We start from the raw sequence: 26308 nt of genomic DNA on the forward strand, positions 1-26308 counted from the left end.
CACCGCTGGTACAGGGAGTGCATCTGGCCTGCAAAATTTAAGATCTTACTCTTTTTCCCTTTACAGAAAAGTTGGCCAACCTATGGGGTGGGTTTGGGTGAAGGTATTTGATTAAGGGAGACCAGTTAGATACAGAATAGCAATAATCTAGGCAAAGAAGAATGGGGATATGTGACAGTATGGAATTTGGAAATGCAGGAGCTTAGAGGCAGGCAAGACTAGATATTTGCGCGTCTGAAGATTGTTTCCAAGTGGTAAGAGTAGTCATGATAGTGAACAAAAAGAATCCAAAATTGATCTTTATAAACATGTCTTTGTGGAGGAGAGACAAGAAAAGGAACTGGCCGTGAAAAGAGAAAAATAAATTGTAAGCAGGAACACAGAAATAGAACATTGATATTCTAACAGTTAATCTCTGGAAAGTAAGTTTGGGAAGAAAAAGAGTTGACTGTCAATTGCTACAGAGAATTTTCTAAAAATTATGCAGAAGTGATGCCCTCGAATATTCGCTTTGCTGTATTCTGTGAGCACATTTCGTGTGTCTTTGCCTTAATGTGCACTATCCATGAAAGAATGTGGTGACAATGAGGTACCAAAGCTTCAAATGCTAGGGTGGCACAGTGACCCAGCCCATAAATGTAGCCTCTCAGCTTGTGTCCCCTAAGTGAAGGTAGATATAAAATCCCCACAAGTCCCCAAACTGCCTCTTTTCCATGTCTGTTGGGGATGTTGGTATGATTAATGGGGCCTGAATATTTGTGCCTCCCATTCAAATACTGAACGCTAATCACAAAAGGTGCTGGTGTTAGGAGAGGAAGCATTTGGATAGTGATTAGGTCATGAAGGCTTCCCCCACATGAGTGGGAATAGTGTTGTTTTAAAAGGGGCCTGAAGGACCTTGCTTGCCCTCGGTACTGTGTGATGATGCAGCAACAAGGCACCAGCTGAGAGAGCTCCCTCAATGGACCCCAGAGCCATGGCACCTCAGAGCCACTGGCACCTTTGTCTTGGACTTCACAGCCTTCAGAACTTTGGACAATAAATTTGTATTTATAAGCTTCTCAATTTATGGTAGTTTGCCATCCAAATAGACCAACGCAGTAGGTCCTCAAAACCTCTTGATTGATGAAGTTTAAAAAACAATCAGTTTATGTTTTTGCTTTGTATCCTAAGTTGATGGAGTGGAGAGACACACTTAATTACCCTTGTTTCAGTGTTTGTTTTTTGACTTTAGAGCAGTCCTTGCAAATGAGAAAGGGCTATGTGGAAGTAAGTAGGAAGCTCACATTACCATCCCATAAAGGCTTTGAAGTACAGTACAATACAAAAGTCCTCAAGAAGTAAGAGATGAAGCCAAGTTTGTCACAAATTGTGATTACTACTTTTAGGCAATGAGTCTGAATACATTCTACCATATTCCCCATATATAACATAAAGCCACAATAAGCCATGGGATAACTATCTTATTTTGGAAACTATAAGTCAGGGTTAGTAACAGAGTAGTTATTAGGATTGTTATAATTGAACAAAACCCATACTATTAGCTAGAAAAACTGCAAAGGGCTCTGCATTCTGTGTTCAAATGAATTAAAGCTCAGTATTTTTTCCCTGTATTTTCTAATCAAGTAATGCTAACAAATCATTTTGGAGACAAAAAATGAGTACAAGATTGTTGGTGTTTTAAATTTCATCTTTCAACATAATTAAATATGGGCTCCTATTTTACCTTTACAGGGGAAAACATGGCATACGAATATTTCATTTATATAAGAAGGATGGAAAAACACAATCTACTTGCTCCAAATATAGAATCAATGAGTATTAGAATCTTTTTTTTTCTTTGCCAGTTATTGCTAGGTATCTCATTTAAAATAATTACTACTTAATCCAGATTATTGTAACAATCCAAGTAGAAGTTCCACAAACACAGCAGTAAGTGTCGGGGATCCTCTGTAAGCAATGCTTCATGACAACTTCCACCAGTGATCGATTTAGACCTAGGCTTCCAGGCAACTGCAGAATTATAAATGTCCTTATCTGTTGAAAATCACAGTAAAAACAATTCTGAGATGCCACAGTTGGATGCTTGCAGTTGGATTTGAATAGAATGATTTTTCAGATAAGGAAACTGGGAATTTAGAAGGCCTAAATTGTTTGGTGAACAAAAATGGTAAAAGAAAGTAATAAAAAGTGTGGGAATGAAATTCCAGATTGCATTCAGATTATGAAGGACCTTGAATGGTGCATTAAATAAGTTGAACATTAGTACCAGGGGGAAATCCTAGAAGGTATCTGAGCAAGGCAGTGACAAAAAATTCCCACTGTGGTCTCCAAAGATCAAGCCTGGACTGGTATATAGAAATTGTGGAGGAGAAAAAAGTTTCCCTTCCTGAAATCAAGTAGCAGTCAATCACAATGGCCCCAGTGAAGGAAAAGAAAAATGGAGGATACCGGAAGCAAGGTTAAGGAGGCAGATACAAATGACACTTCCAAAAGAAAATCAAGATAGTTTGGCAATGGCTGGCTGAGGTGCCAGTACAGTAAGGAAAAGGAAAGGACCTGTGTTCTCAAAACTGAAGAAATGAATCAGAAGGGGCAGCAGCATGGAGCTGTGGGGCTGGGAGACATTCAGGATAATGGGGAGATTGATTTGTTTCTGGACATGAAAATCTTAAAGGAACAATGGGAAAACTAAGCAAGATACCCAGCTACGTGTTCCAATTCTGGTGGTGGAGATGGGTCAGAGATACAGTTCTGTGAATAATTTCCAAAGAGATCATTGTCCAAGCCAATAGGAGGATATATTATCAAGAAAAAAAGGATGCTATAGAAAATATTTAAATGGGTTTATTCTTAAAATAAATTATTTTAAAAAGTTACTCAGGGCAAATAGCACAGAATACATGCAAATGGATTAAGATTATTAAAAAGGAACTAATATGGTATAAAACAAAAGCTATATATATTTTTCTAGAAGATCACCTAGCACCTAAGGTATAGGAAAATTGGAAATGAAATAAAATCAAGGCTCAAGAAGTATGAACTTAAGCTGAGGTTAGTATATTAATATCAGATGAACTGAAAGACAAGACAGGCATTGTCAAGAATAAGCAAGTTTACTGAATAAAGAAAAATAACAGTATAAAATAGTTAAATCTATAAAGGAAGAACGACAGAATTTCAAGGAGAGGTATTTTCTCTTACGGCAGAAGGCTTTCAATTCTTTAAAGCTGTGACACAAAAAAGGAAAAATGAAACGAGAAGAAAGCTTCAGTCTGCATTTATAGAAGGGCAAAGAAAGGAACAGGACCTGAAGGGCGAGCAGAATAGCACAGTGTCATGACGTTTCGGGAAGGTGGACGGTAAAGTTTGAACCCAGTGCAGGAGTCTGAAGAGGGTTAATGCTCAAAAATGTATAGTTTTAGGGCAAGTTCACACAGGAAGTATGTGAGTAGCCATGCTGGAGAATCTTAGAAGGGGAGGAGGTTACCATTTCCTCTGGTACCAGATAGAAGGAACGAACCACATCGATCAAGATTACCTCATACTGGAATGGAGAAGAAAGTTGGAGGATGCTTCATCTTATGGCCCCTGATCTTGTGTGGAGCATGAAGGAAATGGATTTTTAAGTTCAATTCATTTCCGCTTGTAAATCCTAATTGTATGAGTGTGCAATTTGACAAGCTGACCTTAAAATTTATGTATGAACAAAGGGCTAAAATAGCTGGCAGGCTGGAGAAAAATAACAAGGAGAGTGATTTGCCCCACCATATCAGGGCTTAGAACACTAGACTGATAAGGAAAGTGAAAGATGTGTATACAGAATCTTGGTTTATGATGGCCCTGGTGTACGCAGACCAGTTAGTTATCAGTATGGACTTCTACCTCACATATGCGAAAAGTCAATTCTAGATGGGTTGTAGATTTCATGTGAAAGTTTAAGCTAGATACATTTCTGTAGGAAAATATATCTTTGTAATATTTGTTTTGTTTTGGTTTTTTGTTTTTTTGAGACAGGGTCTCACTATGTAGTTGAGTCTGACCTGGAACTCACTATGTAGCCCAGGCTGGCCTCAAACTCGCAGCGATCCTCCTGGCTCAGCCTCCCGAGTGCTGGGATTACAGGCATACGCCACCACACCCGGCTTTCTTTGTAATATTTGAATAGGTGTTAATAAGAGGTAAAATATGTAGTGCAAAAAAGTCTGACAAATTTAACTACATTAAGTTTGAGAATTTCTGTTTATCAAAGGAAATGACAAACATCATGAAGAAATAGTCCTAAAATGGAAGAAACTTAATACTGGGTTAGCATTTAAAATATATAACTGGAATAAGAGGAAAAAGGTGTGATTTAAGTTTTGTTCTTTGTGTTTTGGTACCAGGGATGGAACTCGTGACTGTGCGCTTGTGAGGCAGGTAATGGAACCACTGAACTGTATCCCTGGCCCAGGTGTGATTTAAATTTTAGAAAGAATATAGAAGGCTTTACAACTGTAGGGAACAGGAGTGGCTGTCAACTGAGAACAAATACAAGGATTGCCCAGCTTTCTAGAAGAATTAGAACCAAAGTGCTCAGGTCAGGAGTGGTACAGAGAAGCCCTGGGCACGCAGACCCAGGTGAGGAAGAACACACACACACATACCATAGCGTGGACTCCCAAGGCACAGCACAACATACTCCCACATGGACGGCTTAGGCGTTGGATCTGGGGTTATTTTATGCAGAAGCATCCATTTGCAGATTTAGTGCAAATGAAGCCATGGGAGGGGAGCAGTGGGACAGTCGTATTCAGAGGGAGGAGTGTATTGTAAAGCCTTGGATTTGGGAGCAGCATCAGCTTTGAGGCAAGATGATTCCAAGGGAGAATAAGAAGATGGAAGCACGGGACCCCTAAAGGCCCAACAGCTGACAGGGAGGACAGGGTGTTGAGCGTCATCAGCACAGGTGTGGAAAGTGGTGAGCTAGGTAGGAGCTGCACTGCTGCTTTCAGCCGCCGTGGCTACTGGGGGCTGCACGTACTACCACGCAGTCTGCACGGCTGTGCCTGTCCAGTCCTTTCCTCCAGGATGGTGTCGTCTCCAGTCGGGGCTGGTGGGACTGCCAAAATGTATAATTCTAGTAAATGTTCACTGTTAGCTTTGGCCTCAGCATTGGAAAAATGCTCAGACCTCAGGAGAGAAATCCATTCAAGTTTAGGCAACTCACTGGAGGAAGAGAGTTGAAACATTGAGCTCAACACGTTGGAGCTGGTAGGAACGGCCCATGGGCGGTCCTGTCGGGGGTGGCGTGGCGTTCATGACTGCAGCCCAACTGCTCACTGGCCTCACTGTGCGTGGTGGCCAGGCTGACTACTTGCCTGTGTAGATACTGAGGGATTGGCGGTGACCCATTCTGCTTTCCTGGCATTCCAAACCTGAAAGCTGCTGGAAGGCTTCTCAGAACGGCTGTGTGTGTGGATGCTTTCTGGGCCCTATCTTGCTTAATCTAATCAACTCTTTTTGAAAAATCTTAGGAGTTTGCCAATTATGTCACTCGTTGGGCTCACTAGTTGGAAACAGTTTCTGCGTGCCGAGGCCCGCTGGGAATCTACCCAGAACGGGCCTTTCAGTACATTGGTTTCCAAAAGACAATTTTTGGGTAAAAATACCTCCCACAGAAATTTAGATACCACTGATTTTGTGTCCTCATTCTCTGTTGACTAGTCATATGGAGGTTGATGGTGCTAACTAACTGCACCTCTGTCATCTGAGTAGCTGCAAGATCACTTTTAATACATGTAAAAATTTAGCTGCCTGCCTGGTATATAGCAAGTGCTTATTAAATGTTACTTCCTGTTATTTCTGTTCACCCTAGCAGAGGGTCCCTATGACACCACATTTGCAAGACAATTTCTCTGATGTAAGAAATGCTTTAGTAATCAATAAGAGGCACTTCAAAACCTGTGCACATGTTTATGTAATTTCCCAGATATGTTTGTTTTCCAACTGTACAGATGAACATATTACCCTGTATGTGCATTGCCGGAGATTATCGATGCAAAGAGCATCAGTGATTCACTATTCACAAGAAAAGTGAACCCCCAAACTTGAGAGGATCTACTAAAATGCATTTCCCAGCAGGAGACTGATTTTTTTTTCCCTCTCCTCTCATTTGGTCGAGGCAGCCAGAAATATTTAGAGGAGCTCCATGAGGAAATGATGCTAGAACCCTGCTTCACAGAACTGCATTAAGTCCAAAGCAGAGAAAGCTGTGTCATAGCTATTTAGGAGAGGAAACTACCGGCACCAATGAAGCCTGAGGAGGTTTATACACTTCCCAGGAAAAGAGACTGGTGCATGATTCAAGTCAACAGATGGGGGTGTGAAGAGGGCCCGGTACCCAGGGGGATAACATACCAACTCCTTCTTCTTCATGCACTCCATCAGGATGATGAACAGATGCTGGGCTTGGGTTCGGGTATACGTGAAGGTCTTCTGTATAGTTACCAATAGCTGGTCCCTCAGCGATTCGTTTATAAGTCTGCAATAAAAACCAAGGTCAAACAGGTCAACGCAGCTCCAGTTTAGTACACATTTCTTTTCTGCATTTCCAGTTTACTTTTGTCACAAGTAACTGCACATAGATAAAGGGGCAAAGCATGGTGTTTCAATACGCGACCTATTGGGAAATAATCAAAGGTGTTTGACCTCATACATTGCCATTTATTTGTGGTGATAATGTTCAAAATGTTCTCTTCTAGCTATTTTTGAAATACTGAAATGCTGTATTTTGTACTTTAGCCACCCTACTGTGCAATAGAAATATTATAGAACACAAAAAGCAGTAATTTATCTTAGATAAGAGTTGCTTCTTCCTGTGTTTTTCTCACAATAGCGATTTTCAACTGTGATAGTTTGAAAAATACCCTTAAAAACAATCAATTTAAATATCTCCAAATGTAATGAAATATGAAGATTGCTTAGTTCTTTTCTTTCTCTTTTCCTTTGCAATTTAATACCCTCTCCCTTAAGTTGTTTTTAAAAAATGCCCTTAATCCTTTTCATCTTGGTAAGAATTATTCTGTAAATTGTAATTATTTCTGAGAAAAAAGGTATCAATGGACTTTTGAGTATCAATATGCAAGAGTAGTTCTGTTTCCTCTGAAATTCCATGTAGATAGGTGATTGCCTATCTGGCTTATGATTCAGATTATCACTATTTATGTCAAGGTTTTGCTCTAGTACAGCAAACAAAAATCTGAGCCTTCAGAAGGAATGATACTGGCTAATTTATTAAAAGGCAGTTTTCATTCTATAGAAGGGTGAATAAAAGCAGGCAAGATGCTTTGTATCCAACAGTCACAATTATGTCTTGAATATGGATCACTTACAACTCATTTTCAATTCCTCTCAGTAGCCTGGTAAGAAAGGGCACCTAGCAGCCATTGGCAGGCAATGAAAACTGAATTTATTTTATAGATCCTGCTCAAAATTAAGCTAAAACTGCTCTCAAGGACCAGGGGGAAGATTACCATAACTTGCCTACTATTTTACAATTTATATATTGTTTTCATTATGGAAATATCAGTAACTCCTAGATAAATTGATATTTATTATTTCATTTGATGTTTACAGAAGATTTTGTCCAATTTCACAGGAAGGGCATTTAAGCCAAGAAAAGCCAAATTCTTAGGAGCATAAAGAAAATACATAGCATAGTCAATATCCAAACCTAGTTCTACTGAGCTTTTGTCCAAGGATCCTTCCAGGGCACCATGCTGCCTTTCTTTGCCCTAGGTACACCATACCACTGCCTCTTCATTACTGTGGCTACGGCAGCAGACAACAGTGAGATTTCAACAAGAAAGCAAGATTTTGTTGCATATAAGAAAGAAAGATGGGAGATTTGAGAATGTCTTCATATTAGATGCCTTCTGTGCCCTGGGTTGTGTGGGGTTCACCCAAACCCATTAGGTTGGATATTATGTCAGCTTTATTTGGAAAAGGATGGCATCCCTCATGATGTTGTTATGCCACGAATCCTAAAGGTCTCTCAGTTGGATGGAGGACTGGGTTACTCTTCCTCTTTTTCTCCAGGAAGATTTGTTATCGAGGATATATACAATTACAATCAAATCTTAAGATTCTCTAAGTTATTCTGGATGACTCTGGGTCCTTTTGCCATGGGCCAGCCTGAACCCATTCATTTTTTCACTTATTCAAGAGACGCACAGTGAACATTTTAGTGCCAGAAAGAGTGGCATGTGCCAAGGATACAGGGATAGATGAGAAGCACACATTCCCAGCCATCACTGAGTCACAAGCCAGTGGAGAAGAAAGATGTGTACCATCAGTTCTGCTGTGACTGTTCATGGTTATGAAGTAGAGAAACTTGCGACAGACAATCTAGTGGGTTCAAGGAAAACTCTGCTGGGGTTTAATCATTCGCCTACTGATGTTTAATTTTTATAACATCTCAAAATTTGTCTTCCATGCCAACCCTCTGTAATGAAATCCAAGTTCCCTGAGGTCATTAACTGTTTGAGGGATCTGTCTGTCACTTACAATCAGTCTGCTGCTTTATAAAAATCAAGGAATATGTGCAATTCAGTCATGATTTCACAGGTTAACAGATGTTAACGACACTAATTATCCATACTTTTCAGCCCAGTTTCACAAGTAACCATGGTTGTGGCTTTGGCTGAATCATTTAGCAGGAAAAACTATAGACTATGAGAAGTAGGTTGGTCTTTCCATAGTGTGAGATCCCTATCATTGTTGGAACAAAGATGATTGTAGATGGAACAAAGAGAGCAATGGCAAACAGCATTTAGTAGTGTGAAGATTCTATTTACTTCTAATTCTTTTTTTTTTTATAGTCGATTGGGGAACCTAATTTCCAGATATTATTCTTTTTCTTATTCTTCCCACTATTTTGTTTAAAACATTGGAGAGATTTAAAAATTTGGATCATGATATTTAATCACAAGCAAAGTTTGAGATGAGCTCATTTAAAATTTTTTTTATGGTACTAGACTTGTGATTGGAAATCTGACATAAAAACATGATCATAGTATTATGTGAAATTTCAGTTTTTGAATCGGGTCCTTGACAAAGCAGTCCTATTTATGGAAACTTAATTTGTAGCTCCATATGTGTAGCAGTGTTATTTTTGGTACACTTCAAATTAGATGGTTTTGTGATAGGAAGTATAGTCACTTAAGTGAGGAAAATCTCTGTACTGCGGCTGTTTTGTCTCCATTTAAATACTGTATTTATAACGTGGAGATTTTTGGATGAGTCACAGAGTAATTTAAAATAGGTCAGTGTTTATGCGGAGCTCAGGATAACTAGCACCCTCCCCACCCCCAGTTGGCAATTAGTATTCTATTCAAATGCTGGTAATACAACCCACACATAGAAATATTATTCTCTGAATAAATTTAATTATCTGCAATATCATATTTTTGTTCCTAGATGTGAAAATTAGAAATGCGTTCAAAATTGAGACTCTAAGAGCTAATTTTAGGTTAATTAATGGCTTTTGAGGAGAGGAACCCTTTGTGTGACCCCCATACATGCTCTCTATTAGCTTCTTCAGACAGCACACACATTTTTACTTATATAAATAAAAAACTGTTAGTACCATGATTTAGTAGAATAATTTTTCGTGGAATCTCTAATTCTCCAAAGAAAAATGAAATTTTATTGTTTCTCTGAAGCCAAAGCAAATGAGTAAATATTTCATAAAGGACACAAAAAGTTACATGTCTTCACTAAGGACACAGAAAATAGCATTTTTCTCTATTTACCAACCCTCTATTTCTCCTCTTGGTAAAAATTATCACTTCCTCCCAAATGCCATAACTCTGGGGCCACATGTATCAGCATGATTGTTCCCAGAAAGGCAGGACAATATTATTACAAAAAAGCATCATGGCTGCCAGGCCAGCTCTCTGGATGTAAGCCATCACCTCCTGGCTGTATGATCATGTGAAAGATATTTGGCTTTTATGTTGTCTTTTTTTCACATATGTAAAATGGAAGTAAGCTAGTGGATGTTAAATGAGTTCATCTTTGTAAAGGGATGAGAAAAGTGCCAGGCACAGAGCAGGTTCCGTGTAAACATTTGCTATTGTTTCTATCCTGTGATGATGCTGTTTAGGAGAGAGTCACTGTATTTCTTTTGGTTAAGTAGCATGACCTGTGGTCCGGGCATTTGTGTACAATGCAGAGCGCTCTCCTGAGCTTAGCAGTCCTCTGCATCCTGGGAAATCCCAGTGGTTTAAAGCTTTTATATTTGAGAAATGAAAATAATTATATTTAAGGAAGCTTTATTATACTTGAGCCTTGCAAACATCCATGAAGACACTTGCACATTTATTTAGTTGTTCATTCAGCCAATCACACTGATGCCTCATGTATCAGACACTAAGTTATGGACTGAGAGATGAGTAATAGTTGAAGCATCAAGCTGCTGAGGGGGAGGTACATCATATATTCTGGTAACTTATTAATAATATATAATGAACTCCGAAACTTGGTGATGCAGCACAGCATTTATTGTGTTGATTATTTTGTAGATCAGATAAGGCATGACATTTCTCTGCTTTAAGATATCTGTGCCTCAGTGGGAGTGGATGGAATGGCTGAAGAATCCCATGGTGGTCCCAATGAGGTGAAATATATAGGGACCCAGTTCTTTCCTGTATCATGTACTAGAGTTGTAATGTCTGAGGCAGTTTCTTTACTCCAGAGCTGCTATCTGCTCTGGTGGTGGAAAGAGCTATGGATCGGCTTGGCACTGTTCTCTCCCTGGTGGTTTCCGGGTAGGTAAACTTACACAGAAGCTGCCTTCTCCTAAAGGGAGGGTCCTCAGTATTTAGAGGGCTCAGGAAGAAGCTGCAAGTCTTCTTATGACTTAGGCTCAGAAGTCCTAGAATGCCATTTCCTTACATTTAATTAATTGGGCACGTCACTAAGAGCAGCCCAGATTCAAAAGGAGGGAAGGAATGCACTCCTCTTGAAGGGAGGAAAGAATGCATTCATGGTGATCCTCATGGAGACAACTCCACCAAGTGACTGTACTCAGATAAGAGAGTGTGAAGCAACAACCTTTTCTGTGGTCTACAACCTCACCGGCCTTGCTTTTTGAAGCATCCCTTCAACAGCCAATTATTGTGAGAACTGCCATTGCCCTTAAAAGTGATAATCTAACCACTCGTAAATATTTCCAAAGTGTCATCACTGATTTGTGCACTGAAACTTTGAATAGTTTTAACTTTGATGCAGCTATCTGCATTTATTTGACAACTAGCATGTGCCAGGTATTTCTTTTAGACTTGGGTACCTGGCCAGAGCCTGTTTTCCATGGATGCTGTCATCACACTGTCCCTGCCAAATGCTGTGTATAATGCATATCTTCAGTAAAAATCTGAGCCTACGTGAGTCAGCCTTTAATGACCAGATTAAGTCACTACCAAAACTAATTTTCTAAGTTTATTTCCTGGTGAGTTCTTTTAGGAGAGGTAAAACTTTATCACTTGTTGGCTTTGACAAATCCTGTTAGAAAGTAGATGGCAGAAAATTTTAGTTTTCTAAGATACTTTGCCAGTTTAACTCCTGGCCTATCAACCTTGGTTTGGGTCCTCCTCATCTCTTACTCAGATGGTATCAGAAGACTCCTAATTGGTTATTGTCCCCCAGGCTATTCCCCGTGGTGTTGAATAGTTCTATAAAGCAAGTATGATTTTATCACATCCTTCATAGAGTCCTGGAATAGCTTCCCATCTCTCGCAAAACAACATCTCAATTTTTATATGGCATTAAGATTTGTCCATGTGCTCTCTGCCCAGCTAGGCTCACTTCTTCTGTTCCCTCACCCACATCCTGTGAATACTGTCTCCAAAGCTCACTTGATCCTGCCTTTATGCCCTTGAACTTGCTGTGTGTACCGCTCAGCCAGTTTTTTACTCATCCCTCAGAAGTCATTTAAATTTCAGTTTAAACTCTGCCTCCTGTGCAAAGTCTCTGATTATTACTCCCTTGATACTCCCAAAACATTTGACAACTGCATATTGTTTCCTCTAGCAGATTATGAACTCCTAGAATCAGTGATTGTTTTTTTATTCTTCTGGTACCTTAAATTCTAGAAGAGTGCATGGTTCAATTTTGGCTCAGTGTTGAGTATTTGTGGATTGACAGTGGATGAAGAGCTGCCTGCTTTTTGTGGCTAAACATGTGATCTTCCCTAAGCCCCTTTGCCTCCATGGTGGGATAGATCTGAGGCATATTTGGGAAAATGGGAGAAAGTGGCATTCGGTGTGAACAACAGTTACTTGATTTTCTTGCCCTTGCCTTTAATAAGATTCATTTCTAAGAAATATTCCTGCCACCTGCATATCTTTTTTCAAATTTACAGGTTTTTAGAAATGAATGGATCACCCAACTCAAATGCCTGTTAATCCTCTTTCTAGAACTTACTTTAATTTTCTCTTAATATTCCTGCCACCTGCATATCTTTTTTCAAATTTACAGGTTTTTAGAAATGAATGGATCACTCAACTCAAATGCCTGTTAATACTCTTTCTAGAACTTACTTTAATTTTCTCTGAGTTTCTTCGTAGTTTTTGTCAACAACAGATAGTCTTACCTGATTTCATTTCCTCCATAATGTTTAGGGTAATGTGTTGCTAATTAAAATGCTCAATAACTGTTTGAAAGCTTTAAGGATTTCATTGATATTAAGGTAATTTCCTACATACAGATTGTGGTGGCTTTGACAACTGGAAGTAATTATATCACATAAACATAATATAATATACATTTCTTTAATGCCGTGCCATACATGAATGGGTAATGTTGGCTTTGTAGTCTTCTGTAGAAGATGGAATGATGTAATTACTATTACATGGTGCCTTTGGTCAGAATACAGATTCTTTATTACTAACAAGGAACCTGAACCAGGTTATTCAATCTCTTTAAGCCTCTAGATCATCTGTTCAATAGAAGTGGTATATGTCTTTCAGGGTTGATGTATTTGGGGATTACAAGATCATGTGTAGAATACACCCAGCACTATCCCTAGCACAGAGGTATGGAATACTTGGCAGTTTTTTGTTAAATACTTTTGAGTCTTTCATACCTGCAAAGAATTCCAATGATGCACAACTCAGAACTGAAGCAAACAAAGTAGCCGAAGAAGTCAATCCATATGGAAGAGAGGCATATTCAAGTGGTATTTCACTAAATACTGGGTGAAACTGGTATGTGAATGGGATAGAAAAGGCTGCAATACCAAACCACTTAGCCAGAATGTCAAGGGGAGAGCCCATTAGCTCTGGATCATTTTCATCATGGTCATTCAGGAATAAACAAGGTCACTTAGATGCTAAGCTATCCTGAAACCGTTACTCTTAGATAATGGCTTACCATCTTGAAGTCAAACAAGCATTGAGATTCGAATGCTTACTTGACTGTTTCCTCTTCCTGAAACTTATGACTAATACTTCTGAAGTCCGTTTTCCATGGTGCAAATCAAAATTTGCCCAGGGATTCAAGCTTCAGGGTAAAGAAATGACAGAACTTTAGGGCAGCCATTTTATGGATGAAGAATGTAAGGCCTGCAGAGGTGAACTGAATTGCTTAAGACTGCAGAGCTGGTGAGCGTCACAGTTGGGCTTAAAGGACAAAAGAATGGGGAGGGAAAAATCTCTGATAGTGAATTATGCTAACCTAAATGTATAGGCCTCTACTCTGCATATTAATGCAAAGTTAGTAACTTGTTTAAATAATTGGAAACAAGTGGAGATTTCTTCTGCTCTACACCTGAGATGGGATGTTATACATTGTATGTGTAAGACTCGGCACTGTGATTTCAAGGACCTACTTTCCCAGAATCATTCTTAACAGATGCCCCAAATTTCTCTTAATTAAAGGCATGTAAATATTTTGTTCAACAATTGGAAGTTCTAAGAATAACTCTTAGGATAATAGATGATTCATGTTCAACTCACACTTAACTGTAACTGACATTAGTATTTTTTTTTTTTTAGAATAACACTGGTTAGAAAAATGGGAAAGATTGAACAGAACACAGAAATGGGATGATTAGATTATTTTGAGAAACTTTTTACTGATGATCAGCTTTACATACAAGTGTCTGCTGTTAGCTAAGGCCCACAAGAGAGAGAGCGGCTTTGATCCTACTTCAGTGTCTGGTCTAGAAAATTGTTCATCTGGGGTTTTCTTGAGGGTTCACCTAGCAATGTGAGGTAGGTAGAAGGATCTAAGAAGGATCTTGCCTTTAGTGGGGCAAGATTCATACATATTGTGGTACAGTTTGTTTTCTGGAAAATTTTATTAATGCTACCTATAAAGTGTTCATTAATGTTTATTTTTCCCCCATTCTAAAGTCAGAGCCAGCAATGGCAAAGCAAGGCAAAGATGTATATCCCAAAGGAAACAGTAGGTTGGTGGTAGGGTAGGGTTGAGAGTAGTAGAAGAGGCGCTTAGGACTCACTATAACAAGTTCTGTGCTATGAATTTTACATATGGCATATATAATCTAAGAAAACCCTAACTAGACAGTAAAGGCCTTGGATTGTACATGGACCATATTATATTACTCATATAATTCTCTTCTGTCCTTCCCTTGGTGCTAATCAAGGTGCTGAAGGAAGGCTTTGTCACTGACCTCATTTTGATCCCCTTATTCTATTTTTCCCCATAGCAGATCACCCTGTAAAATGGTACATGGTATGTTTGTTTACTCTCTATCAAACCTTGCTAAGTAAGGTATAAGCTTCATTAGAACAGGGGCGTGTGTCTTTTTAGTTCACCAATGTGTTTTCACCAGTGTCTATGATGGGCTTAGAACGTAAGTGTTGTTCAAAATGTTTGTTAATGACTGGATACACAATGTTAGATGGAAAAAAAGGTTAAAAATGTGAAAGTGGCAAGGTCAACTACCATTGGAAATTAATCAGACATTGGAGTATTCCCAGTTTTCTGTGAACCAATTCCAGAAATATAAGAATTATGCCATCCAATGTAGTTATTAGTCATATGGCACCACTTAACTTTAATTACAGTGAAATAAAATTCACAATGTTTAGTAAAATTTCAGTTCTTGGGGCCTCTCTGATGGGACAGCACAGATACTGATTTTATAATCAGGGAAAGTTCTACTGGATAGTGTTGCTCTTCAGGCTGGCAGGGCCGCCAGATGTCCACCTTGGGCTGGGACTAACATTTAGGTACAAAATCTGTCTATGCAATTTTTCTCCTCTTCTTTGCCTTTGGTTATGAATGTGCCCAAGAGTAGAAAGTGTTGTGTTGCCAAAGAACACAGGGACTGCCACATGGTCAAGTAGATATGCCAAAATTGCTAAATAAAAAGCACATCCTCTGAGTTCATTCCAAGCAAAATCCCACCAGTAAATACTGCCCGCAGTCATGCAAAGGGGATGGTCAGAATTTTTATTGTTTTAGGCCCTGCATAAAAGCATAAATGAGAGAGTGAGAGCTGGACTGAGATGTGTGGAATCCCCAGGCAGGCAAAATAGGGACACTGCTTCACCGGATATGCTTTCAGTGTTGGCTCAACATTTATTCAGAGTTTGAGAGGGAAGATGGAAACTGGATGCAGCATCTTCTGTTGTCTGAAATAACTCGGCTCTGGAGAAAGCAAAATAAACCTCCTGTAGTCACTGGGTCCCATCCTTTTGGAGGTAATATGTTGTTACTGCTACAAACGTAATTCCAGCTTCAGTCTGCTTGGAAAGATATTGCTACGTAGCTGTGAGATGTTTAGCAAAGGACCTAAGTTTTCCACTGCTGGGGCTTGAACCTATGGACTCACACACATGAGGCAAGTACTCTACCTCTGAGATACAAGACCACTCCAGCAAAGGGCATAACTGTTTGTTCCTAATTTCATCACATTTAAAGTGGGGTCTAGGAATCCTGGCGATCTCATAGAGCTGATGAAGCAATGCATTTCGATCTTGCTTTTGCATGGAGAATGAAATGTATTTGCTTCATGAATGCTGCTGGAGAGAGGGCCAGAGGTGTGAGGAAAAAGGAAGAGTAAATCTAAATTCTCAAAGTAAGTTGTCAAGAGTATTTCTTCTGATTTCCTATGCTACATTTTGCTGTCAGGGCAAATATAATTGTCTCTTATTTTTTGTTACACTGTAATGGATTCCTTTTTAGATTTTTTTATATTATTATTTCTTACATGCTGTCCATTATCTGGTAACTTGTCTTTCAGTCCAGATTCATTTAATACCCCACAGTAAAAAGCTTCTTGTTCTTCATCTCCTAAGCATCATGCCCGTGTGGAAAGGCTCATATCAGCAGATAATTTAAAGACTGTGCTTCACAGAACAGATAAAAATTGACTGGTCCCTTTTACCTGACTCTCTAAGGTAACTGCCAATAGTATTTTTATTTTCCTCACTGGTTTCATGACTCACTGTTATTACTGGGTGACTGCCTGTCAATATTAGAGATATGGGGCTATCTCAGAGTTTTGCTCCCTTCCAGTGTAAACATTCATGACATCTTTTGTCTACAAATTCCTTCCTTTGCCTCATTTGTGTTAGTCTAAAACAGAACTCTTTTTTTCTATGTCCAGATGTGACTTCAGAATCATTTTCAAACAATTTTAGAAAGCCACCACCAATTGCTTTGCTTTGGCACTCAAGACAAAAACTGTCTGGGCCGGGAATTTAGCTCAGTGGTGCTGTCGCCTGCCTTGCAAGCACAAGGTCCTGAGTTCAATCCCTGGTACCAAAACAAACCAAAACAGAAAAACTATTTGTTATTCTTGCACCAGAGGTGATAAAATTTCAAATATACTACAAGTGGAAAAAAACCTACTTAAGACCATAGGCTGAATGAACTCTTAAATTTTAGCTCTGCTTCCAACACATGGAATTTTGGCTACCATATATCTATTGCTTAGGGCTGAGGATTTCTATGCATAGATAGACCTTGATTTGTACTGAATACTCCAGGACACATAATAAACATGTATATCAACTGTAAGATAGTTGTCCAACAATTAGAATAATTAAGGCTTTACTGAAACTGAATGGGGGCCTTTTTAGACAACAGTAATACAGATTTGAGTTATCTGTGAAATCCTACTTTAATGCATTTTTAGACTTGCTATGGTTAAAGAATGTTTTATAGCAGATGGCAATGCTGTATGTGGTTTTCTTAAATCCCGTGGTCCATAATCAACATCTGAGACTTGGATGGGGGAATCCGGGGAAAATTAAGAATATTACCGACATTATTAATATTATCACAGAATGTGATATTAGTCCACTATATTGCTTCAGGGTCTAATGACAGACAGGCTATTACGGAATTCATTTTCTCTAAAAGAGGATTAGACATGGGGACTTCTGTTATCTATGCCTCATTCAGATACATTTTTAAATGTATTTGTAGGTTTCCATGTTTTTGCAACAATTTTTTTTCCTAAGAGAAAGGCTATACTGTAGAATCCGAGAGAAATGAAGTGGGTAAAGAAATATATTTATCCTTCTCATGCTAAGACAGGGAGGCCTGTGACAGCAGGATGTGCTTGCAAGCAGGGAAAGGATGGTTTTGCTGGCGAGCAGGATAAGGAGGTTCACGGATTGAGAAGTACTGTCATTAACCATAACTATGTTGTACCATAGGTCTCTTGAACTTCAATCTCTGGTCTAGCCATTTGTTTTAGGGATCCTCTTGGGTGATTCTGACGCAAGGCAAAGTCTGAGAACTGTCTTTTTTTTTTGCCTTCCTTTCAACCGAGCAAACGCATATCCTGTCTGTTTTTATAGATCGTAATTCTACCTAAGATGTTATTTGAGAAAAAGTTGGGGGGCTTTCAAAAGGGAAAATTTGGTACCTGGGCTGGGCTCTAATGATCGTCTAGGAGAATTAAGTCAAAGGCGAATGTGGTGGGGCTGAGTGGTGGATGAGCTTCCATTCCTGGCCCTAATGACTGTGCCTCTGGAACAGCTGAGAGACTCAACCTTCCCAGGCAGCTAGCACCACTGCACTTCTAACAACCTTTGCTTTTCTCACCTTCTTTTTCTTTCTCTTTTTTAATTGGTCATATATTTTTGAACTAGTGGGAGAATAATCTGCAAAAGTGGACCAAATGCTCTTAAGAAATTCATGTAAATAAGCATACTACCAGATAGGTCATCAGTCCAATCCCAAGGAGTGTACTTGTGGTATAGCTTGCTCTTTAGGGAAGGATTTTGAAGTCTGACATGTTCAGAGCAAGGCACAGTTGTGGTAAAGGAAGAAATTGGGGTAGTTTCTTGCTAAATTATATTTTTGAAGTTAATTGGTTCCATGGAGCAAATGCAACAGAGGGTACAAAGTCCCTGTGGTCACAGTACTGTGACTTGTGAGAAGAGTACACGGAGGGCACAGAAACAGGTGAGGCTATTTTTAAAACATGACAGTGCATTAGAAATCTAATTTTCGTAAATTATACAAACTTTTCTGAAAAGGTGACCCATGGATTGCTCTGCTTGGAATCATCCGCAGTTTTGTTTCCAGTTGCATTACCTGGGTTCCACCCAAGGTCTATCAAAACCAGGATTAGAGGGGAACCTATAAGTCCTAAAGCTCTCCGAGTGATTGTCATGTGTGCTGAAGTGTGATAACCACAGGCTTATTGTTAATTTTTTCTGTAAAAGCAGTAACCCAAAGTTAGCCAAGCAAATGTCCGGAATGTAATGGATAGATATCTTTAAAAGCTTCATCTGTCATTGATGGACTTCTTGAAAGTTGTGGGTTCTCCCAAAGGGATTTCTCTATAATAATGGATTAATTATCTAGCTAATTGCTGATGTTTGTTATTCATGTTCAAAGAATGTTCTCTCCATGACCCAGCAGTGGAGCAATTCTAAAGCAAATGTAGTCAATGTAGGGAGTTAATTGGCCAATTTAATCAATAAAATTTTTCCCTCCATGATACCTGCTTCCCTAAACTCCAGATAATTTTTTTTTTCAGTCCATGCTTCATTCACTCCAAGAGGACAGGGAAATTAAATGGCAAATTGGAAGACCCAAGTATTTTACCTTGTTTTGCATTTTCCTAAATAAATGGAGCTCCTCCAGCCTTGTGGTGTTTGGATACAGTAACAGTTAGCTATTTATCTATATTTTATGTATTCCACTGAGGGAAAGATTACAGTAATGCTGTGTGGAACTTTCTGCATCACTCCAACCTACATCTCTGTGTGCTTTCTTATAATTCAGTAATATTTAATTGGAAATCATTGGTTGCGTCCCTCGAGGAAGTGCACATTCGTTGAGAAAAGTCATATTTATTTTCATAGCACTCAGGACACCAAAAACAAGCATTCAAAAAGTAGCTGGTGATTTAAATAATTTGAACAGTTAGGTTCTCTGTTCTATCTTTAAATCTGCAGCTAAAATTTAAAAATATATGTATATATAAAGCTATACGCATTTATTTACATACTTGGTGATATATGATTAATATATTACATGTTAGCTTATGTGATTACATTATTTATTGGATTAAATTTTATTACATTGAACCTAAATATATAAATTCAGTTTAATAATATGTTCCACAGCCAGGCAGAGCAGTGCATGTCTATATTTCCCAGCTACTTGGGAGGTGAAGGCAGGAGGATCTTGAGTCTGAGGTCAGTTGAGTACCTTAGTAAGATCTGTTTCAAAATATAAAACTAAGAAAGGGTGGTGATGCAACTCAGCATTTCCTAGGTTCAATACTCAGTGCTGCAAAAAAAAAAAAAAAAATGTGTACAAACACCATCACTATCAGCTCAAAGAATTTGTTTCCTTTACCAATTTCCTTCAGTCCTATCCAGATTGAATCTTTTTTCCTTGTTGAGTTATACAAAAGGTGAAATATATTATTATTTTTTCCTGTCATCCAGGCAGAGCCTCAGTTTAGATCTAGACTTTGATGAGAAAGAGGAAGAAGAGAAATGGATCATATTAGCATTTTGTGTATAACTGACACACGCTACTCCACTGAGAGGGCACTTACGAGGAAAGCTCCACTTGAGTCTGTTATCTTCTGTGCTACTTAAACCCTCAGTGCCTTTATCAGAGCACACATGACCCTCTGGTGTATTCATATCTGTGTTTTAATATCCACTGTAATATTCTTGAAAGCTAAGGCCAGCCACGTACATAGTAGGAACTCAATAAATGTTAACTTGGAAAACAGTCTAAAAAGCATGCTTTTAAATAAAAAGCCACTGGTATTCTTTGTACAAGAAGTTTCCAAGATTTCTTACTTTCCTTGTAAGAAAGTCATACAAAGAATCCGGGTTTGATGTTTCCTATAGAACATTCTAGAAAAAAAAAAAGTAAGATGAAATTACTCAAAACTAAAATGGATACTTGAAGTCAGCATGCTTGATATGTTTCTGCTTTTCTCACTTGACAATCCTATTATTTCTGAATCATGCTGGAACATAAACCATCGAGATCAATTACTTTCTTTATGCCAACCTCAGAGACAAATAATAAGGCTTTGACATTCTTTAGCTTTCACTTGAAATCTCAGGAGCAGGAGGAGAAAACATTTGAAATCATGGCATGAATGATATGCCCCAGAGAACACAGAATACACCCGGGTTTCTAAAATGTCTAGTTTTCTATGACTTTCTCTATCATTGGTCATTTTGATAGTTATTTGAAGAGAAGCTTTCCCACATTTCTGCTAGTAATATGTAGTTATGTAATTGCAACATAATTTTTCCATTTTCATCTGTAGTTGGTGTTCCATTTATGACCTTGCCTCAATAAATCAAAAAATGGAAAAGCTCTTATTAAGGTCCCTTTAAGTAGTAAAGTTCGATTTTGACTGAAATGCATGATCTATTCTTCTCCCAAGAGTAAGGCATCATTCATTTATCCATTGCAGTCTCTAATTCAAATTCCACTGGACTACAAGTAAGGACATTCTCTTGTTTGCCAGCGTTTGCCTCACTGATTGAGAATTTCCCAAAAGTTATGAACAGACTAAAATCATTAAGCCTTTCTGCTACCATCAGGTGTCTAAAAGTGGTAAATCCAGATGACTGTTTTGGGGGCAGAGATGCTAAATAAACCTAAGCATAGGTAATAAAATTTTGATGAATTAGAATCATCTCAATGCACATGCATTCAGATGCCTTTGTTTTTGTGCCAACATTTTTCATCAGTGCAGTACTTGTTCCCTGAATGATAAATGAGGGGCCAAGGCCACATTTCTCTGCAGTCTGAGACTCAAGGGTGACAGTCATCAAGCAAAGGAATCTGATTTCAGCAGTGGGGGACTACACCCAGAAAGATGTTGCCAAGTATGGGTAATGCTTATTTTGTTTAAATGCAAGGAGTGGACTCTGAGTATTTAAAACCTTATGTAATAAATCTAATGCTTCTTGAGTAGCATTAGTCTCTCTGTGTTTAGAGTGTTTAGTTCCCTGTGATTCAAAAACAAAATTTGATATTTTCAATGCAATGACATTAGTTAGAGAAAGTGCTTGCTGACTCATTCTAAATTATGAAAAAAACGAGACCTAGAAAATCCATAACAAGGGAGAAAAGGAATTTGACCATGTCTTTTAGGTAGTATACGTCATAGAGCAGACATGGACAGAAAAGGACAAAAATAAGATTTTTCTTGCAATTGTTTCTTAGTTTATCCAAACCACTTTGTATTGTGATAGATGCAGTCTTTTTTCTATCTCAATCTCATCTGCAAAAGCTAATCAGTTTTGCCAGTTATATTTGCTTTCTAAGTCATTCTTTGTCAAACTCATATTCTTGGAAAGGAATTTAAGGACAAAATAGGTCATAAAGGTTAAAATGTAAGTTAAGAAAATTTCATTCATAGTATAAAAATGAAAAGCCACATAGCTGAATATGCACATTTATAGTTCTTGGACATATATTTTTGAGTGACCTACAATGAATTCAATTTTTGGTCATATTTAAATTACCAAAGTAAATGAAAAGATACAGATTCAGTCCTGAAATAAAGGTTTCATAATGTATATTTTTATATCTAATTTTGTATGTACTATGACACATTTATCTATCTAGGCTGTTCATATAGGCATCACTATACTATGATATTTAGTTTTAGAGAAACACGCCAACTCTGTTGAGCTTTATTGGAAGTCAAAGATGAAATCCTTATTGGTGAATAAAGTCTAGGTAGAGCCTTTTTTTTTTAAGTTATAGCACGCCACTGCAAACTAATGTTTGTTAGAAATGATTTTTTAAATTGGCTGCACATATGTGGCGAGACAATTTCTTATCAAGCTAAATAAACATCATTAATTCTGGCCGTTATTCAGATGGTACAGAGAAGCATTCTGCCTTTATTTCTTCATGATAAATTTATCATTGCTTTCCTGGAGCCAAGAACATATTTTTATCATAACACATTATAGACAGCGTGTCTGTGTGCAAGCAGAGCCTCTCCTTTGGCTCCTTTTAAGCACTGTAAATGCTTAATTTGTAAAAGTCCCAAGTTAAAAAATGATGCTTAATTCTTCATTTCTACACTCATTGTGTGTATGGATAGAATTATACTCTTGGATAATCACCCATGGCTCATATGTTTGTATAGATCCCCTATCGAGTATAGTTTTGTATATTTTGACCACAAAAATAGAACTAAGACAGCCAAGTATAGTTAAAAGGGCATGGTAATTTTTGAATCTTAAGTTTGGTATTGAGTAGAGTGGTCTGGGTAGGAAAAGAAGAAAAAAATCTATACAACAGAGGGATCATCCATTTGGACATTGTTTTATAAGCCGGGATGCATTAGGAATACACAAAATAATAAAAATTTAAAAATTATGCACAGAGGAGGCTGAGAGCAGCTTCAGGATAGTTAAATATCTCAATAATACTATATTTTTAATATTTATGAGAAACACTAAAACATATGTTTCAAAACACATTTTAGTGAAATGTTTTTTTCGGTACCAGGGATCAAACTCAGGACCTTGTGCTTGTGAGGCAGGTTCGGTGCCAATGAGCTAAAACCTCAGCCCTTTAGTGAATTTTATAATATACCAAAAGGAATCCTAGTTTGGGATCATGGGTTGTGTGGCCTTGGACAAAGTGCATAACTTCTTTGAATTTTTGTTCACTAAATTATCTAGTGTCCTTTCTGGCTCTAAATGTATAATCTTCCATGTTAAAATAGAGATGAAAGGCAGTCTTATGAAAGATTTTAAGATTTTCAAAGCACACAACCCAAAATAATCATAATTAATAAGCACTAGGTCATGAATTTTATTATGTTTAGATTTAGAAAGCCTGAAATACTGAGGTGAACATCTTTTTATTTAGTTTTTTTTTTAAAAGGAAACCTGAATTGTTCATGTGAACTTACATCTACTTTGTAGGAATACAGGAAAATAATTTGCAAACACTAGGAAGCAAAATCAAGATAAAACTATAAAAAGTCTTGAGCTTATTTTTTAAAGCTGCTATAGTTAAGGCAGTGAAGATCGTGGCTAAATTTGTACTGAACACAAAGCACAGTTAAGGATCATGAACTCTTTTTTGGTAGCTAACGTGAAGACCATTGGGCAAATGCTCTGTTCAGGTCTTTAACTATAAAATGACCAACAGTATAGATCTTTGCAATTAGGAAGGGGACCAAGAGATGGAAGGAGGTGTCCAGGAGGTATTGGGTGGGGCTGAGAAGGAGACATAAAACTTTAAAATATGTGCATGTACCTACTCCTCACCATGAACATAATCATCGTGTACTGCAGACATGTACTAATAAAATAAATTTAAAGAGAAGTTATGTTTCAAAGTGTATAATTGATGATGTGAAATAGGAAGAAAAGGGCTAAAGGTGTAAGGGAAGTGGGAAGGGTAGGGGAAAGGTAATAAGGGAAAAGGAAAAATATGAGAAAATGAAAAAAATGGAAGTAAAGTATTTTTAAATAGGGAAGGAAGGAGGGGGTGAAGGGAGGGTAGGGGTAAGGGGAAAAAATGAGAACCAAGACCTGTCATGTAAAGGTACAAGATCCCAATGATGAATGTAACTGTACTCTTATACTTAAAATGTTCCAATGAACTCGATGAAAAAAAAAAGTGTGTTGTAAATCAAACACACTTTCATAGGAGTGTGTAATCATGCCCCTTCAGATTTCAGCTTTTAAATGAAGAACATTGTGGGAGATGAGATTTGAGTGTATGGTTATGATGGTGAGACCAGTATTCAGAGATCTCCATAAAAACCATCCAGTTCTCCTGTTCTGAAGAGATGCATCCATAATTATCCAACATAAAGTGATGTTGATTGTAGTCTTTTGACTTGGGTGGAATTGTACAAGCTGAATCTGTACCCAGGAACATGATCGTAAACTCTGAACATTGGAAGGGCTTATTACTGAAGAAAACATATGCACAGAAAATAGCCTGAGAAATGTGCAAATGGTTTCAAACCTCCATTGTGATAACTTTCCGTGTCACACGTTGCTTCTGGTATGGAAATTTCTGTGAAATAAAAGCATTACGGTGTGTCCTCACCCAGCTTATTTACTGACCCTGGACCCTGTAACTTCTGGCTCTTCTCCGAAGTCAAGATGACTATGGAAGGTTTATGTTTTGAATCCATTCATGACATGAAGGCAGCCACAACAGAGCAACTAAAGACACGAAGCACACTTCCAGAAGTGCTTCACAAAGCGGCAAGGATGATGGGATCAGGATATTCAAAGCAAGGGGAAGTATTTGGGAGGAGTAAATGGCAATGCGACATGTACTGTAACTTTAAAAATTTAAAAAGCAAAGAAAATGGTAATGATATTTGAATTAAAATATCCAGTAAGCAAGCTTCAAGTAAGCTTTCACTTACCCCCCGCCCCCTTGGATCTAATCTTTAAGGCCTAAAATCAGTGTGATGATTGCAATGTTATGCTGGAAGGCCCACGACCTTCCTCATTCCTTAGTTGCTACCTAGCTTCCTGTACTAACAGGTAGACTTCCTGTTTTAGCAGCTCACCTGGAGGGCTGGATGGCTGCCAAAGACAAGGCTTAGGATGGGAAGAGAAGAGATGGTTTCCAGCGAACACACAGTGACTCTGTCAGGCAGGCTGTGGTTTGGAGGATGAGCCCAGAGGCTGCATTTTCAGCTTTTTGCAGGCTACTAACCTACACTCTTTGATCCAAATTAGCTGTGCCTGGTGTGTTTTACTCTAATTTCTACTTTCCCTTCTTTGGAAGAAGAACTGACAGAAGGAGAAATGAAGGAAAGAGGAAAGGAAGCCTGTCTTATGACCTCCTTTCTTCCCCTGATAATCAGTGTCGTGTAGTATAGATTGCATGGAATTTCTCATTTCATGAACATTTAGAACATGTTCCTCCATCCTTACCCATCACCCTCCCACAATAAACAGTGTAGACTTTTTTTCGCAGCTAGCTAGGACGTGAGGGTCTTGGTTGAGCTACTGAAAAGCATCATCATCTCCTGTCTTCTCCAATATCGGAACACAAGTTTGTATTCAGGGTTCCATGGTGCCTGGCAAAGTACCTACCCGCCTTCTTCTGAGTATTTATGCCCAAATGCCAGGATGTCGGATGCCCGTCCACTGCCATCACAGACAACCACCGGCACAGGAGGGGTGTCTCGAAGGTACTCCAAAACTATCGAGATCACATTGGGTCCTCCTTCCACAATGAGTGCCACCACCGGAACACCTTGACCGATTCCTGCATTAAAAAGGAAAAGAAAAGGAAAAAAGGAGAAAAGAACACAAAGCCAGCAAACCAAAGAAAAAGAGAAACAAAAAGCACAAACTAAAATTACTGAGCACAGGGAGGAAACAACATATGAAGGAATAAAAATACTGAGCGAAAATTTACAGAAAACTTAGCGGAAATCACCGCCCCCCAGCCCCAGGGAATCTGCTTAACTTTATCCCCCCTCCCAGCAATTGTCAGGAAGGGGTGGGCAGCTGAGGCATTTTTCAGTGAAGAGCTTATGGGGAGGGAGGAGAAAAGAATTGGTTAACAGAGAAAGCACTGTGCAAACAGCCAAGAGACTAGAAGCTAAATGCGGTATTAAGTCTCTTATCTATCCAGAGTTTAGTTTCCTATATGAAGAATGAGAAGCTAAAAATTGCCACCTTTCTGAAGTTATCACAGTAGTGAAATGTCTAACTTTTTATTAAAGGCTATGGGAGTCAGTAGGGGGCTTATAATTCCTGGCTGAATTATGGGCCTGTGTGTTCTGACCAGAGATGATTTGAATGTTAAAGGCATAAAGGTTATGGTAGATGACCCG

At 38.5% G+C, this 26308-nt stretch overlaps 1 protein-coding gene across 31 annotated transcripts in view; it reads right to left on the reverse strand.

Annotated features, from left to right (window-relative positions):
• The window catches only part of Trpm3 (transient receptor potential cation channel subfamily M member 3), a 506665-nt gene that overhangs the window by 176837 nt on the left and 303520 nt on the right, over positions 1 to 26308 (reverse strand). For 27 of the 31 annotated variants that reach the window (XM_010638482.2, XM_010638475.2, XM_010638483.2 and 24 more), the window contains 2 exons: positions 25560 to 25734; positions 6400 to 6523 (listed from right to left, as the gene is read on the reverse strand). In XM_010638482.2, the coding sequence (XP_010636784.1) occupies positions 6400 to 6523; positions 25560 to 25734 (299 nt within the window). Of the gene's footprint in view, positions 1 to 4454; positions 5102 to 6399; positions 6524 to 15412; positions 15661 to 19521; positions 19771 to 25555; positions 25735 to 26308 lie in introns of those variants that run through there. The other 4 variants (XM_033757630.1, XM_033757634.1, XM_033757635.1 and 1 more) reach the window with 4 other exon arrangements.

The sequence above is a fragment of the Fukomys damarensis genome, unplaced genomic scaffold (genome assembly GCF_012274545.1).
Source record: "Fukomys damarensis isolate Sample0158 unplaced genomic scaffold, DMR_v1.0_HiC HiC_scaffold_31, whole genome shotgun sequence".
Classification (NCBI taxonomy): domain Eukaryota; kingdom Metazoa; phylum Chordata; class Mammalia; order Rodentia; family Bathyergidae; genus Fukomys; species Fukomys damarensis.